Source organism: Globicephala melas, chromosome 11, assembly GCF_963455315.2.
Source record: "Globicephala melas chromosome 11, mGloMel1.2, whole genome shotgun sequence".
Taxonomy (NCBI): domain Eukaryota; kingdom Metazoa; phylum Chordata; class Mammalia; order Artiodactyla; family Delphinidae; genus Globicephala; species Globicephala melas.
Window position 1 is genome coordinate 70,127,080 of NC_083324.2, and position 16,669 is coordinate 70,143,748.

The following is a 16,669-nucleotide window of genomic DNA, read 5'->3' on the forward strand; positions in this document are numbered from 1 at the left end:
CCAGCTGTGTGATCTTGGACAAGTTGCTTATCTCCCGAAGCTCAGTGTCTGCCTCATAAAGTGGGACTCAACCTCCCCACTCAGGAGAGTTCGGAGGATGAGCGGCAACAGACCTGAAGCACAGTAGGCACTGAACATACGTGCGCCATTTAAGGACGTGTTTGTGTGCACACGTACGTGTGTGCCACGAAGGTGTGTACGTGGATCTTTGTGTGTTCCCAGGGTACGGAGTATCGGGGGGTGGGGAGCATAATGGGTGAGCACGGTGTGCTGGGCACACGACGGGTGTGTGCTCAGGCTGCGAGGGGCACAGTGGTGTAATTGCAACGCGTGTGACTGTGTGTGCGCTGTTGCACACAGTGTGTGCATGGGGGGGCGGGCCCCAGGCCCCTGCTTTTGGGAGGGGCTAGAGTTGGGGGGCCTGGCGGGGCGTAGGGGGGTATCTCTGGCTGTCAGGCCCGCGGTGGGTGGGGGCGCCCCCGGCGGCGGTGATGGAGCGCCCCGCTCTCCCGCCAGGGCTGCCAAAATACAGCGAGACAGGGTGTAATTACCGGCACTTACCGCGGCCATTACCCCCCTCGCCGCCGCGCGTGACACACGACCCGTCAGCTCGGCGTTCGCACCATTAAGGGGCCTCATTAGCATCCCGGCTCAGAAGCAAAATTACCCTCACTGCTCATTTCAAGATGTCATCAATTTTAATTTAGGGCCCCAAAGATAGTACAAAGGGAAGCCCTCCCTGCCCGCCGCACACGGAAAGGGAGGAGAGGATGGGGGAGGGGCGGGGGGCAGCCAGGCCAAGGTGCGAGGGGAAGGAGGAGAAGGACAGCGGTGGGGCGGGTAGCAGAGGCCCAGCGGGGAAGGGAGGAAAGCGCTGGTCTCCCCCTGCCCCCAGAGAGGTCCCCAGGCTATGGCCTCCGCTGGCGGCCCCTGGGGAGGAAACCGGAATCGCAGGGACAACCAGGGACAGGGCCCTGACCCACCCGCCCCTCGAGGGCCAACTGAAAGTAAGTCTGGACCACACCTTGACCAAGATGCTGGGCCTGGCATTTCCCTTCAGTTATTCCTTTAATTCCCACAACAACCTTGGGAGGTAGAGATGGCAGTCCCCAGTTACAGAAGGGAAACCGAGGCAGAGAAAGTCTCCCCCACTCCCCTTAACACGGCAAGCCGCGGCACAGCCCACATTTCAACACAGGCCCGTTTAGTTCTGCTGCTCCCTGCCTCCTGGACCCAAAACCTGTGCCTCGTGGAATAGTCTTCTGGTCAGTGTCTGGGCCCCCCAGCTTCATCTGCTGCCAGTCTCCCCAGCCCTCTGGTCCACAGGCAGCCTTCGCACACTGTGCCTGGAATGCCCCCTCCATCTCCTTGCCAGCCTGGTCCCTCATGATTCAGTTTAATACCGCCTCTGCCTTCCTGTAACCCCCTTGCTGAATCATCATGGCTGTTCATGTGCCTGTCTCCTCGCCCCCACCTGCCTGGGGACTGGCTCCTAGAGAGTAGGGACTGTCCCGTATCCACTAGGACATCCCCAGCACCCAGCACAGAGCTGGCTCTAAGGAGTGCTCAAGGTTTGCTGAGGGAATGAATAACCACTATCTCGCAGCCCTCAGGTGGAGGCGGGCTGCTGTCTGGGTGGAAAGGGACCACAGACGTCTCCCCAGCCCACCCTCCATCGCTCAGATGAGCACCTGGGGCTCAAGATGTGGTCGGTGGGCCCTCCAGAAGGGCTATTTCAGTCTGTCCGAGATGGCACAAGAGTGGGCATGCCACAGATGTTTGAGTGATTGAATGAGTGAACACATGAATGAAGGCACAAGTGGGTGAGAGGCGCGCTCCCCAGGGTGCTTTCAGGGCTCTCCATTGTCAGAAGTCTTAGCTATTTCCTCTCCAGGCCTCACAGCAACTTGACTTATCCGCACTCCTGGGACATTTTCATTTTACAAGCAGAGCCTGGGCACATGCTATGCCCTTAAAGAGCCTCTTTCTTCTGAAAGGGGAACTACACAGGCCAATGGAGATTTTCCAGGAGGCAGGGGGAGCCTTCTTATTATTCCAGCCAGCTCCACCACCCCAGTCTGTCTTAACTCATAATGGGGTTCAGGTCAAGGCCCTGAACCCAGTGGGCCTCGGTTTCTCCAAGTGTAAAGGAGAAGGCCATAACCCACACTGCAGCTTCTCAAGCTATGGCGTGTGGCTCAGCGACCAGGCAGCAGGAGGAGGGCCAGGCTGAGGGCAAAGGGCACTGCCAATCACCGCACCTGCCCCGGCCCAAACCGGGTCCCGCCTGCCTCCCCTGCTACCCACAGCCCCTCCAGCTCCCTGGCCACCTCCAGAGGGAGAGGAGGGGGAAGGATCCCCTTCCTGAGCCCTGAGACAGGGTCCTCGCTTGTGGCAGGTACCACTCCCCGGCCTCACAGAAGACAGATCGCTCCCTTAATCACTCTAGAAAAGAACCCCAAGCCGATATAATATTATAATTAATTAATTCACTAAAAAGGTATTAAATTTCTCTCCCCCCTGAATATTATCTGAATTCATTGACCTTTAGAAAAATCACCCTCTAATTGTAACCAGGTCCAAAAGCATTTGCAGCCCGTCCCTTTTACATTAATAATATCTTCCCGGACTCGGCTCTGGCGGCTTAAATATTGTATAAATTTCACTGCCCCCCTCAGAAAAGAGAGAGCAAAGAAAAAAGATGAGGCTGGAGGAGCCCAAGAGGGGGATGGGGCTGGACCCTGGGAGGTGAAGGTCTCAGGAGGTGAGGGACAGGAGGTGAATTGAAGGAGCTCTTTCTAGCTGCTCCAGCTGGCATGCCAGGTGGCGTGGAGGGGCCCGGGCTCTGAGATGGGGAGGGAGGCATGGGTTGGGAGCGGGAGGGAGGCATGGGTTGGGAGCAGGAGGGTTAAACTTAGGGTTCGTTGTTAGGAGGCTATGTGGGGGGTGATATCCATAGTGTATATGAGACGCTCATCCAAGCCAGTATCTCCAAACAGTGAAGAATCTCCGATTTAAAGGAACGATGGGTGAAAAATCTACAAACAATAAATGCTCGAGAGGGTGTGGAGAAAAGGGAACCCTCTTGCACTGTTGGTGGGAATGTAAATTGATACAGCCTCTTGAAGAATAGTATGGAGTTTCCTTAAAAAACTAAAAATAAAACTACCATACGAACCAGCAATCCCACTCCTGGGCATATACCCTGAGAAACCATAATTCAAAAAGAGTCATGTACCACAATGTTCATTGCAGCTCTATTTACAACAGCCAGGACATGGACGCAACCCAAGTGTCAATCGACAGATGAATGGATAAAGAAGATGTGGCATATATGTACAATGAAATATTACTCAGCCATAAAAGGAAACGAAATTGAGTTATTCGTAGTGAGGTGGATGGACCTAGAGTCTGTCACACAGAGTGAAGTAAGTCAGAAAGAGAAAAACAAATATCATATGCTAACACATATATATGGACTCTAAAGAAAAAAAAAGGTTATGAAGAACCTAGGGGCAGGACAGGAATAAAGACGCAGATATAGAGAATGGACCTGAGGACACCGGGAAGGGGAAGGGTAAGCTGGGACGAAGTGAGAGAGTGGCATGGACATATATACACTACCAAATGTAAACTAGACAGCTAGTGGGAAGCAGCCACATAGCACAGGGAGATCAGCTCGGTGCTTTGTGACCACCTAGAGGGGTGGGATAGGGAGGGTGGCAGGGAGATGCAAGAGGGAGGAGGTATGGGGATATATGTATATGTATAGCTGATTCACTTTGTTATACAGCAGAAACTAACACACCATTGTAAGGCAATTATACTCCAATAAAGATGTTGGGGGAAAAAAAAAAAAAAAGGAACGGTAGGTGATGGAAACTTGAGAAATTCCAAGAAGGACATACTGAGGTCCTGCTTCTCCCCGCTCCATCCCCACCCCAGGCTTCACTCCACTTCTGGCTTCCCAGACAGCCCTGTTCTACAGATGGTGGAGCAGGCCTTGGAGGAGCTGCTGTTGGACGTCCAAGACTTCCCCGTGCTGAGGAGGTGGGTATAAGGAGCCGAGAGCCAGCGCCACCCCCGGCCTGTCCTCAGCAGGGCCCGGAGTCCACTCTTGGCCTTCTATCTGAACAAGCAGGGAAACGCTCCACAGACGTCAGGGGTAGAAAGCCACCTTCCTGTGTGTGCACTCCGGTGAGTGTGTCTATTTTCCTTCATGGGCCTCGGATCCCGACTTCCTCCCAGTACAAGAGGTGAGAAGCCAGCAGCTGGTGGGGGAAGGACAGGCAGATACAGGGGGTGGAGCTGGGGATGGCAGGACCCTCACACCCAGTATACCTGCTTGGCTTTGGGGCTCCACAGGGGACCCAAAGGAGCTGCAGCTGCTTGTCCTCCCCCCAACCTGGCTTGGACCCCTTCCCAGACCCCATGACCTTTTCACACTTTGGCTTGTTCTCAAGGCCGTGGGGTTTTCCTCAGTGAAACGAGGGGGTTTCACAGGTGCGTCTCTGCCTTCACACCAATCCCTCACCCACTCCACCTTTTTACAAACAGTTTCCCCGTCGTGGACCCGACGTCTGGAAAGGTGTTGTCTACCAAGTAAAGGGTGTGGATGAAGACTGCATCCTCTTCTTACTTAATCAGAGATGTTCATAACCACCGGTTAGAAGCTGGTGGCCGACGCCATTCCAGCCACAGGCTAAGGGTCATGCAGACCAGTCTCAGATGCACGAACACTTTCTGGTGGCTGGCTGAAATTCTGGAGGTAGCCTCTGGGCCTGCTTGAACCAAACCTGCAGGGCCCGCAGGCACACAGCTTGAAAAGCACAATTAAGCTGAGACATCGGCCCCACCCACCCCTGCCAGGGGAGACGGCAGCTGCCCGCTCCTGGCTCTGTGGCACCCTCCTGTGGGCAGAACCGCCCCCCCCCCCCCGACCCTTCTTCCCAAGCTGCAGGTGGTGGCCAGGCTGAAGGAACCTCGGGGCAGCAAGCCTGCAGGCAGGTGGAGGGGGGATACCATGGTCTTGAGGGGCTGCTTGAGGAAGCAGGAGGGCAGCTCTCTCCACTCCACTGAGTCAGTCCCTAGGGTGAAGGGGGAGAACAGATGGGGGTAGGAGAGAGCCCTCAATGGCCTGAAGGATGGCCTTCAGATTTCCACACCCCCATGCCTCCCCCATCAGGTATCTCCCAGCCAGAGTCCAGGACCTGCCCCAGGAGGGGCTGAAAGGGAGGTTCCCAGGCTGTGGGCAGGTCCGGGCAGTAGGGTGGCGCCTGGAACTGGAAGGAGGTACCAGCACCTGGGCTGGCTCCAACTCACAAGGTCATCCACGGCTCCATCTGACCTTGAGATTAATCCCCAGCCCAGCCGCCATCAGCACCCACACACCCGGCCCCCTTTCCTTCTCTCCCGCACACATTAATTGTCCCATCGTTGATTCAATCTCCCATTCTGCAAGGAGGAAATTGCCCACTTAGCCATTTTCATCCTGGGATTTTTCTTTTTCTTTTTTTTAAATTAGGCCCCTTTGGCCTCATAGGGCCCCATGAGGGGGAAGCCACTTTGGCCTTTGCCTGAAGAGACTGTGGGAAGTCGTGGGAGAACCAGGGAAAGCCCCCAGAGACCCTGTCCTCCCTCCCTCCCAGGAATCCAGGGCTCAAAAAGCTCCCCCTTCACCCCTCTCTGCCCCAAGCCCGTTTCCGCTTCCTGGGTGAGGTCATGAAGTCCCAGGATCCCCTTCCTGGGTGAGGTCATGAAGTCCCAGGATCCCCTTCCTGGGTGAGATCATGAAGTCCCAGGATCCCCTTCCTGGGTGAGGTCATGAAGTCCCAGGACCTTGGCGCAGAGGCCCCAGGAACTATTGAGCAGTGAGGGAGCGTTAGCCCAGAGAGAGAAAAGGGTTAGTGGGGGCCTGGCTGCCTGATGGTTCCAGAGCAGAACCCACGCCCTGGGCACCACCCAGCGTCCTGGGCTCCCACCTCCTCCCAAACTGGTTTACATGGTCCCTCTTTCCTCAAACCCATAGAAGGATGTAGCCCCTCACTTCCTAGGGAGCCTGTCCTGCTAGAGACACTAAGGCAGAGGGCAGAGGGCCTTGTCTGCACAGATCAGGCAGCCCACCTATGGAGGGGAAGGAACTGGGGGTGGGAACAGGAGAAACAGGAGAAACATGCCCCCCGTCCCCGGCCAGGAGTAGCCTGGACCCACAGCGCCCAAGAGCAGCAGTGAGGAGCAGCAGACTTGGTTTACAAGCAACGGGGTCTCCCACATCACCCGGGTCAGCGGTCTCAGGCCACAGCTGGAGGCGTGAGACCAGCAGGGCTGTGGCGCCACCTTGTGGCCGCGAGGAGGGACAAGGCCCCCCGGCAGCTCCCGAGCCACCTAAGGCTAGATCTCCAGCTTCCCATGGGGCAGGGCTGGGGAGTTGGGGGAAACTAGGTGATGGACTCAGTCCCTCCTGCCTGTATCCCCCTTCCCTGATCCCCATGGGGGCATCTGAACTCTGAATCCAGAAAGGAGCCCACTGGGTTGAATCCTCCCATCTCTGTTGTCCCCAGACCCCCCTCCAAAGAGACAGGACAAACAGGTACAAAGCACAGTGTTTACTGAAGGCACAAGTGGGGAGACTGGAGGGGAGCTGCTCTTCCAGCAGTGACCCCACTCTAACTTGAACCCAGCGCCTCCTCTTCTGGCCACCCCCGCCCTCACACCACTTGGTGGAGAGCTGTTAGCACCAAAGGGGGGTGCGGGGAGTGCCAGGCTGGAGGACGGGCTTGTTGCCATCAGAGTCCAGAAAGGCAGGCCTGGGCACCCCCTGGACCAGTCACTGCCTCCAAGAAGGAACGTCTGGACCCCTGGTTCCAACGAGTCCTCCTTCATCGGTGGGGGGACCAGGCTCAGAAGGTAAGAGCTCGTCTTACCTCCAGCACACCCTGTATCCTCCCTCACCCTCATGATTTCACCTCCGGGAGCCGGGCTGAAGGCCTATCTCTGCCCAGCCCCATCAAGAGGGCTGCCCCTGGGTGGGGGGCTTCCAACCCCACGGACTGCCAAGGGCACTAAGCCCAAACAGGGGGCCGACAGGGCGGAGTGAGGCAGGGCAGGGGCTACTTCACACACAAGTACAGGCTGGAGGGTGGGAGGGAGGTGGCCCTGGCTCTCCCCCCCCCAGGCCCACCCCCGTGGCCCCGGTCACAGCACGTCGCCCTCCTCCATGCTGAAGCTGCTCCTGCGGCTGCTGGCTTTGGAGGCCGCGGGGGACATGGTGGAGAAGAGGGGGTCGGAGGCCAGCGGCAGCAGTGAGTCGTCCAGGAGCATGAGGTCCAGATCCTTCTTGGACAGGTTGGGGAACGGGGAGCCATGCTCTGGCCCCAGAGGTTCGGGGTAGCCCGGGGGCCCTTCGTTGCCCCCGCCCCCAAAGCTCAGGCTGTGGCTGAAGTCCAGGTGGTGGAATGGGGACGGTGGCTGGGCTGGCTGGGCTGGCGGGGGCAGCTGGGCCTGGGGGGGCAGAGCCGGCAGTGGCTCAGGGTCGGGGACCTCGGCCCCCAGCAGCAGGGCCTCCCCCGGACCCTCCTCGCTGGGTAGCTCCTGCTTCACCACCTGCTGGGCCAGCTCAGCCATGTTCATGCCCGAGGGTGAGGTGGTGGGGAGGCCGTGCACTCGAGCCTGCATCTCCAGCTCCTGCAGGTGCGGCAGACAGAGGCTGGAGGCGCACACCCGTGGGCACCCGTTGCCCGCCCCCCACCTCCACTGCAGCCCTTGCCCCTCCCTTTGTGGCACCCAAGACCACAAAATGTCTCAGCTGGGAGGAAGCACAGGGTAGCTCTAGAGTCTAGACCAGCGTTTTTTCAAACTACAAGTCGCAACTCATGAGTGGGTTGGGAAACCACTACAGTGAGCCTTAGACCAGCTTTCTATTTTTTTAATTGAAACAGACTTGCCTAGATTAGACTAGACGAGAAACTATCAGAATGCACTTCATCTATTAAGGATGAGGGTTCTTTCATGAAACTTTGGTTTTTCACTTTGAGTATGGCCGTGTGTGCTGGACTGTAATGTGAATTGTATTATCTATCATAAGAAATAGAAGAATTTTAAGCTGTAGTCCAGCTGCCCTTTGTATAGGTGACCAGCCTCAGGTCCAAAGAGAACAGAGGCCTTCAACACAGAGCCAGGATTGGCAGCTCTAGGTGGTAGGATGGACTCTCCCAAGCCTTTGTTCTTTCTCTTGTCCCCTGTGGTGATTCTTAGCATTACCCACCATAAAGTCCCAGCTCTCTGCCTCCCACAGGGGTAGGTTTGCCCTTTCCTGCCCCCTTGACGTTAGGTATAGGCATGTGCTTGCACTGATGGAGGAAATGTGAGCAGAAGGGACAAGTGTCACCCTAAGGGCGACACATGGCTTTAAGAGCCAGCTCTAGATGTGCCTGTCCGTCAGCTTGGGTCCCAGAATGAGGGTCTCACGGAACAGGCCCTCCAACTGACATCTGTTGCTTAAAGCTGCTGGGGATTGTTTGTTACCAAGCTATAACATCCTGACTGATACGTCCTCCCTCCTCATGGGCATCATCCCCATGTCTCCAACTTCAGAAGTATAAGCACTGCCCCTGGGGTCAGGACTCAGGCCAGGGGTCAGGAGTCAGAGCTACCCAAGAAGTCCAAGTTCAGGGGCCAGACCTGGATGCGGAGCCAGAGCTGCTTGTTGGTCATCTCCAGGCGCCGAGAGTGGTTCTCCAGCTCCCGGGACTTCTGCAGGTCCTTCTGCATCCTCCGGATGTAATCAACAGAGGCCTTGAGGATGGTGCCCTTGTTCCAGCGCACATCCCTGTAGGCCAGGTAGAATCAGAGGTGCATGCTCAGGGGAGGGGGCAAGTATTTGCCAGGAGTTTAGTGGGTGGAAGTAAAACCCTGTTCGGAGCTCATGTCGCCTCTCCCAACTTTGCCCCAAATCCCAGATCCAGCCAACCCCTACTTATGAAGGAGGCTGATCTCCATCTGCACAGAACGGCCTTCCCAGGTAACTGTGGTGCTACCACCCACGTCACTAATCCCAGGAACCAAGCAATTTGGAGCAGCCTCCTTCCCCAGGCCTCCCATTCCTGCCACCAAAACCCACACCCACAGTCACCCTTGACTCTCACTACTCCTGTCCCTGGACCACCTCTGCACCAGTCCTGTGGCCTTGCCAAACTTTCCCAGCATGACTCCTCCTTCAGGAAGTACCCCTGACCCCACCCTCACTTCTGGGACGTCTGCTCCTCTAGTCTTGAGCCTTCCTTATTTGGGGGAGGGAGGAATCTTCTTTCCCAAATAGATGATAAGCTCTTTGAGGCAGCAACCAAGGGATTCTCTTCCCATCCCTTCCCCCTGGCGACCAGCAGGTAATACCTGTGAGCTGCTGCCCTCCCTTCCCTTCCTCCAGGAAAGCCACTCACAAGTCGTTGGCCTTGGGGATCAGCATTCCCAGCTCCTTGATGCGGTCGTTGATGTTGAACCTCCGTCTCCTTTCAACTAAAAGTAACAAATTCCAGGAGGGGCCATTAGGGGGATGAGGACCCCACCTGGGACGAAGGGTCCAGCCCAAGCAGGGATGCCTTAGTCCTTCTGGGAAGGAATGGGTGACCAACCAAATGGGATTTCTACGGGGGTGAGGGGGTCGGGGGCAGGTCGGACACAGCTAAGGGGGTCAGGCTGTAGCGGGCGAAGCTGCCTGGGGAAGACTCTCTCTCTCTCCACTGCCCAGAACTCCTTCCCAGATTCCACGTCCTAAAGAAAACAATCTGATAAACTCATTCCCTCTGAAGTGCTGGGAATTTCATGAATATCCCCTCCCTGGAGCGCCTCTCCCACCCCTTCCTAGAAAGGGCTAACGGGAAGAGGGCTGTGCTGAACCCAGTCACACCAAAGCCAGGATTTTAAAGCCTTGGGTAGGGAATCCTTCCTAGAAGCTGTGCAGGTCAGAGAGTGGCTTTTGAGCCAGCCCAGGTGAGGGGAGGAAGAGGGGCTGGGGAAACTCACTGAGGTTGTGATTGTCTTTCTTCTGTCGCTCCTTGGCCAGGGCCCGGCTCTCAGCATCTGGAGAACAGGAGAGGAGAGAGGAGCTGGGAGGGGAAGGGCAGCGGCAGGACTCGGGAGCTGGGGCGCAGGGAAGCAGCGGGCTGGTACCTGTAAGCTCTCGCTTCTGGGTCAGGTCGGCTGGGCAGGAGCTGCTGGTGACGCCCACCAGGGAGGTGGTGACCTGGGGGTCTCCACTGTACACATTTAGGTGACTGCTGGACAGGGGCAGCTGCAGGGTGAGGTGGGGAAGGGTACCCGATGAGCAGCCCCCTGTCTTCGGGGGGCTCTCCCCAGGGCCCATCGTCCCACGATTCCCCGGGACACTGGGGGAGGCTGTGCTGGGGTCACCCAGGGCAGAGTCCAGAGCTGAATAAGAGGCAGCCCCTGCCCTCAAGGAGCAACCAGCCAGCGCTGGGAAGCAGCTGGAGAGAGAGGAGATAGTGGGTGAGAGGATTTCCCCCAGGGCCTTTGGAAGTCAAGGGGAGGGGCACCTAATCTATTCTGGAGTATCTGGAAGGTTTCCAGAGGGCGTGGTGAGGAAGGGCACTATGGGCTGGGGGATGGCTGAGCAGGGAAGCAGCCTGGACACAGCATGAGGTCACAAGCACCTCAAGCCAAAGGAGCGCAGTGGTGGTGGGGGAGTGGGGGGAGATCCTGCCGGACGCCGGAGGGCAGGTTCCACCTGCAGAGACCCTGGGACTTGGTGATGAGCAGCCATTGGGGGTTTAAACAGGCCCCACAGGGACAGGTTTGAGCTCTGGAAAGATCTTCCCAGTTCCTGCCACACATTCACGCAGAGCAAATCACAGGCCCAGAACCCTGCAGGGTACCTTGGCCCCCACTAAAGGGGCCAGACGCTGTGCCCTCCTCCCTGGCCTCCCAGCCCCCGATGCCCCTGCTGGCAGCAGGCTTCCGACCCACTGGCCCCTGCCAACTCCTGATGAGCCCCTGGGCACTGTCACCAGGCAGCGGGGATTGAGGACTGACTCCTTGACTTCCCTCAGCAGCAATGGGCTGGGGCCCAAGGGGGCAGGAGTGAGCAGCTAAGGTTCAGGGATCTCCAAAAAAAAGGGAAGGGGACGCCTGCAATTCCACCTGCTCAGTGTAAGTACCTGTCCCCCTTGTGCAGAGCTAGCCCCCAATTTCTTGCCTTATCTAATTTTCCCACCAGCCCGTGGGTAGAAGGCATCATCCCCAGGGGCTCAGAACACTTAAGGGACTTCCCAGAGTCACAGCCAAAGCCAGAATCGAGGCCTCTTGATTCCAAGCCTGACCCCTTCCCACCTGCCCTGTCACCTCTGCCCAGGAAGCCCAGAGAGCATTAACGCTGCCAGGAGGCTGCCAGAGGGAGGGAACCGAACCAGCCTGAAACCACTTGCCCCTCGGAGTGAGGGACACAGGCCTGTGCTTTCTGGGTCCTGGGCTTGGTAGAAGAGGGTGCCCCATATCTCAGAGAAACTCATCAGCTCCAGGCCTTCCTGGGGCCACACTGCTCCCCTCAGTACCAGTGCCTCCTGCCCCTCCTCCGACCCAGGAAGCCCTCCCCAGCCACCTCTCCCCCCAAGCCCCACCACGCACGCAGGCTAAGGCGCACTCTCTGGATTCACAGCTCTGCAGGACCCTGGGCCCTCGTCACATGATTTGATGGAGGTGACTCTCATCTCTGTAGGAGATATTCTAGTTCTCTCCAGGCTCACAGCCGCTGTAGGGCCACTGCCCCTCCCTCTGACACACCCACCCCGCCCTGGCCAGCAATACCGTATTGGGAATCTGAGTTTCGGGATTGATGAAGCCCAGGACATCATCCAGACACATAATGTTGTCGATGACATCAAACTGAAAGGGAAAAAATAGTCCATATTGTGGGGTGCCTGCTCGGAGAAAGGCAGGGGAAAGGGGGCACTGGGACAGCCACTGACCTGAAGGGACCTTGGTGCCCACCTCACCCCATCTGCTCACCTGGGGGGAAGGAAACAGACCCAGAGAGAGGATGAGCTGTCCAGGTCCCCCAGGCCCCAAGGCCTAGGCCAGGGCTCTTCCCAAGGAGCCAAGCTGGCCAGGCAGATGGCTTTATATACCTGCTGTCAGGACATGGCTTTGCACGTGTGCTGGGCATTCCTGCATGAGTCTCCTGTTTCTCCCCAGCAGAGGTTTCCAAAGTAGGGGTGTTTCTCCTGGGAGACTGGGGCTCCCTGAGGGCGGGGCCGCGTCTCCCCTCAGACCTGGGCTCCCTGAGGGCAGTATCTTGCCTCTGCCATTAGACTAGGAGTCCCAGGAGCACAGCACGTGGCCCCAGCTCTGCTGGTGGCAGGCACCGGCCAGCTCCTCACTCACCTCCCGCTCAGGGTTGGAGCCGATGTGCAGCATGGCCATGGGGCTGTTGGGAGCACTGTTGCCGGCTGAGGACGACAGCACGTGTCCGGCCCGCACGCCCGGGGAGGCGGCTGGCAGGGGCTTTGGGGAGCCCTGAGCAGGGCTGATGTGGGCAGCAAACTTGTTCCCGTAGGTCTCAGACAGGTACTCCCGCACCTTCTGGTCCCGGGACTGCTGCAGGTGGTAGGAGGTGGGGTTCTCCAGGTAGGACTGCACCTGGAGCGAGGAGGAGGTAAAGGGCTCAGGGCGGGGGCTCCAAGGACCGGGGCGAAGGGACAGGGCGGAGCAGGCCTTACCTTCAGCACCTCCCCAGGCACGGGTGGCGGAGACTGGAAGTGGACGGGGGTGTTGATGGCGGGGGTGGGCGGCGCCCCCAGCTGCTGCTGCTGCTGCTGCTGCATGTAATGCACGACGGCCTGCTGCTGCATGCGCTCCCGCTGCTCCTCCTGCTGCGCCTGCTCGCGCATGAGCTGCATGCGGAGGCCGATGCGTGACGCCATGGTGGCCGCTGGCTCCCTGCGGACGGGAGGGGGCAGTGCTGTGAGGCACGGTCCCCTTCAACGTGCATGGGGTCTTGGGACTTCCCTGGTGGTCCGGTGGCTAGGACTCTGTGCTTCCGCTGCAGGGGGCCCGGGTTCCATCCCTGGTCAGGGAATTAAGATCCCCCAAGCCACGCCGTGCAGCCCAAAACAAACAAACAAACAAAAAACATAACCAAGTGCACGGGGTCTCGGGGAAGGGGCCGGGACAAGGGCAACCACATTTTACAGGAGAGGGGGAGGGATGTGCCCAAGGTCACCAAGCAAGTGGGTGACAGAGACTTAAACCCAAGTCTGCTGGTTCTTGGGCCAGAGATGGAGACACCCTCCAGGTCAGCCTCCCAGACTTGAAGTCAACCTTGACTCCTTTCTCTCTCTCATGCCACCTGGTGAGCCTCCAGAGCTGACCTCAAATACATCCTCCTCTGCCACTGCCTCGCTGCCACCAGCGTGAGCCCAGCCTCTGCTCTGCCTTACCTGGCTTCCTGAAGGCGCCGCCTAACGTCACACTCCCTCCTGCTCCCTCCTGCCCCATGACATTCTACTCGCAACTCAGTAATTAGAGGGGTGCTGTTAAAACTAAGTTAGATCCTCTCCCTCCTTCGGCTCAGAACTCTCCATGGCTCCTGCTTCACTCAGTGTAAAAACCAAAGTCCTCACCATAAAAAGCCCTCTATGATCTGTCCCCACCTCATGATCCCTGTGACCCCATTATCTCTTACTCTCCTCCTTGTTCCATCTGCTCCAGCCACACCCAATCCCTCAGACATACCAGGCATGTTTCCTACCTCAGGGCCTTTGCACCTGCGCTTCCCTCCGCCTGAGGTGCCCATCCCCCAGACACCACCATGGCTCATTCCTTCACCTCCACCACTCAAGTGGGTCACCTCCTTACAGAGACCTTCCATGACTACCCTATTTAAAACTGCAAACCCCCCACCAGCCCGCCCCCCAATTTATGCTCCTTCCCTGTTTTGTTTCTCCACGTCACTTACCACCATCTTAAATATTACACATTTTTGCTTAGTTATTTCAATTCATTCTCTATCTCTTTGTCAATAGGAATGCAAACTCCCCTGAGGGCAGGCATTTTGTCTGTCTTGCTCACTGCTGCGCCTCAGGCTTCTATGAACGTGTGCAGGGAATGGTTACTATTTATGAAGCAGCATTGGCCATACAGCAGCGAGCCAGCTGCAGTCCCTGAGCTCCTGGCATCTACAGGCCAGTAAATGAGAAAGGCAAGTCCTCAGGCCACTGCAACCCTGCGCAGGGAGGGCCACTCAGGGCACCTGGTCCTCCCAGGGCCCAGGGAGAGCTTTCCACCACCCAGCACATCAGCCCTGATCTTTGAAGGGTCTCAGGAGGACAGGGGACTAAGGCCTGTTTGGGAAGGGGGCAGGACAGGACAGAATGAGTGTTGGAGCTGGTCGCACTCTGTCCCTAGCTCACTGAGTGACCCTGGGCACATCCCTCCCCCTCTCTGAGCCTCCATCTCCCCATCCACAAGATGAAAACGTTGGACTGGGTGATTTCTAAGGTCCTTCCCAGCTGGGATGGGCTGAGGCTCTCTGAGAGGTGCAGGGGCCCTGGGGGTGCCCAGATGCCATAAGGTCCTGACAGGGGCTGCAGGGTCCCCTCTCAGCGATATTGCAAGAGGCAGTACAACTTTGTAGTTGAGCAAGTGCTACAAACAGGGCTTGAATCTCAGTTCTGCCACTTCTTTGCTGTGTGACCTTGGGCAAGTCACTTAACTTCTCTGAGCCTCAGTTACCTGACCTGTAAAGAGTTTCAGACGATTGGTGAGAGCGTTAAATGAAAATAATGTGTCTTCAACAGTGTGCAGCACTTGGTAGGCTAAGCGGGTGAGCGATGGATCAGCACAAGACTGGAGGGTCAGCCACAGCGTAGACCAGACGCCAGAGCTGTGCCCAAGGTCCTAAGGATGAGACCAGACCTCTGGGGGTGGCAAAGGAAAGCAGCACAGGCTGACATGTTCTGTCTAATGCCAGACATCAGACTAAGTCAGCATTAGCGGAAGGTACTGGCATATATTCAGTGAAAATCACCGGATCATGGAAATAATAGTAATTTGCATCTATCTGAGCATTTACTGTGTGCTGGGCACTGTTCCAAGCACTTTAACCTCAAACAGCCCCATCTGGTAGCTTTGGTTATTATTCTCCTTCTACAGATAAGGAGAAACAGAAGCACAGGGAGGTTAGGTCTCGGGCAGCGGGGACAGTGCTGGGACCCAATCCCACATTCTGGCTCCCCGGCTCATGGTGGGTGAGGGTGAAGGGTCTTCAGACCATCATGTCTCCATTTAGAGCTGGGAAGGCGTTTGTCCCAGGCTGCACATCTGGTTGACCCAGGGCCGCCCAAGCCACCTGACCCTCGAGCCAGGGCTGCTCCTAGTCACCCTGCAAAGTGGAGCAGCGCTACCCAGCTGGAGGGCTGAGTACTCAGCGGCCCTAACCTTACCTCCCTTCCTCCCTTCTCTGTCCCTGTAGGCCAGGAATTTGTGACGAGGCTGCCTCAGCCCCAGGGGTCTCTCCGCCCAGCTCCCTATGGACAGTTCCCAAGGAGAAAGGAGCAGACACACCCTTTCCCCCCCTCCTCTGTCCTGTAGCAGGGACACATCTGCAGACTCCATCTCTGTCCTGTGCTCCTACAGAGGGGTAGCCTGTCTTTGCCTGCACTGCAGCCCTGCAGACCTCACAGGCTCTGACCCCAGCCCAGCTCACTCCCCTCGCAGCTGCACCCCCTGCCCGCTCACAAATGCAGCGAGCCCCTCCCCCTCAGGAACAATCTAACTTCAGTTGGCCCATGGGGGCAGGGGTGGGGTGAGGGTGCAGACACCGAGCCTGGCAGTGCCAGCCGGCACGGGGAGGACTGAGGGAGAACGAGCCCCTTGTTTCTCTCACAAAGGGCTGGGCGCCCATCCTGTGCTGGGTGAGAACATGGGCTCAGCCTGCTCAGCCTCTCACTGCCTGCGCCAGCCTCAGTTTGCTCACTTGTAAAATGGACGCAGGAATCCCTGCCCCACCACCCAGCCGGGGTCTGTGAGAGCCTCCTGGGGGAGGATATTGAATTATGAACCTCAGCTGTCTGTGTATCAAAGAGTGTCAGAAGCCTTAGCCTGTCCCCGGTCCTCTGACAGAAGGGGACTCTCCCACCCCCAATCCTGTTGTCAAAGTTTTCACCCCCCTCGCAGAGCTGCTGCTACCCGCAGAGTCCCAGCCCCCTGCCCTGGCTCCCAGCCTGGGTTGCTCTAAGCGTGGCCAGGTGGGATGCGTGTGGGGTTAAGGGCGGGAGTTGAGGGGTGAGGGGATCCAAGGGCGATGGGGTGGTCCAAGAGAGACCCTGGGGGTGCTAACACCCCCCCAACCCCCAAGCACACCTGCTCACTCAAAGCCTAAGGGCCACTCGCAGCCTCCCCCGGTGCCCAGTCTGGTCAGGAAGGGCTGAGAGGAGGAACACGGGAGATCTAAAATGCCCCAGACCCTCCCCACTGTCTGACGTCAGACCCACCAGGCCTGGAAAGGGTCCACCGTGCATGTACTCGGTAACACCGGGAACTCGAGTGCCCACTACGATGCAGACCCTGGGGCTAGGGTGTTTCCCTGAAGAACTTTCGCCCCTGTCCCCTCCTCCTGAGGGGACCAGGGGGTCTGATGCTCCAGAGAATTCCTGCCCCT

The 16,669-nt window shown here is 57.7% G+C and overlaps 1 protein-coding gene across 5 annotated transcripts in view; it reads right to left on the reverse strand.

Annotated features, from left to right (window-relative positions):
* Window positions 1-4,955: 4,955 nt before the first annotated feature.
* TFEB (transcription factor EB) overlaps window positions 4,956-16,669 on the reverse strand; it is a 49,539-nt gene continuing 37,825 nt past the window's right edge. For 3 of the 5 annotated variants that reach the window (XM_060308139.1, XM_060308140.2, XM_060308142.2), the window contains exons 2-9: window positions 12,729-12,948; window positions 12,394-12,648; window positions 11,818-11,895; window positions 10,168-10,288; window positions 10,021-10,077; window positions 9,438-9,513; window positions 8,680-8,827; window positions 4,956-7,683 (exon numbers count right to left, since the gene is read on the reverse strand). In XM_060308139.1, the coding sequence (XP_060164122.1) occupies window positions 7,195-7,683; window positions 8,680-8,827; window positions 9,438-9,513; window positions 10,021-10,077; window positions 10,168-10,288; window positions 11,818-11,895; window positions 12,394-12,648; window positions 12,729-12,932 (1,428 nt within the window). In that variant the 5' untranslated portion in view covers window positions 12,933-12,948 and the 3' untranslated portion in view covers window positions 4,956-7,194. Of the gene's footprint in view, window positions 7,684-8,679; window positions 8,828-9,437; window positions 9,514-10,020; window positions 10,078-10,167; window positions 10,482-11,817; window positions 11,896-12,393; window positions 12,649-12,728; window positions 12,949-16,669 lie in introns of those variants that run through there. The other 2 variants (XR_009565872.2, XM_060308141.1) reach the window with 2 other exon arrangements.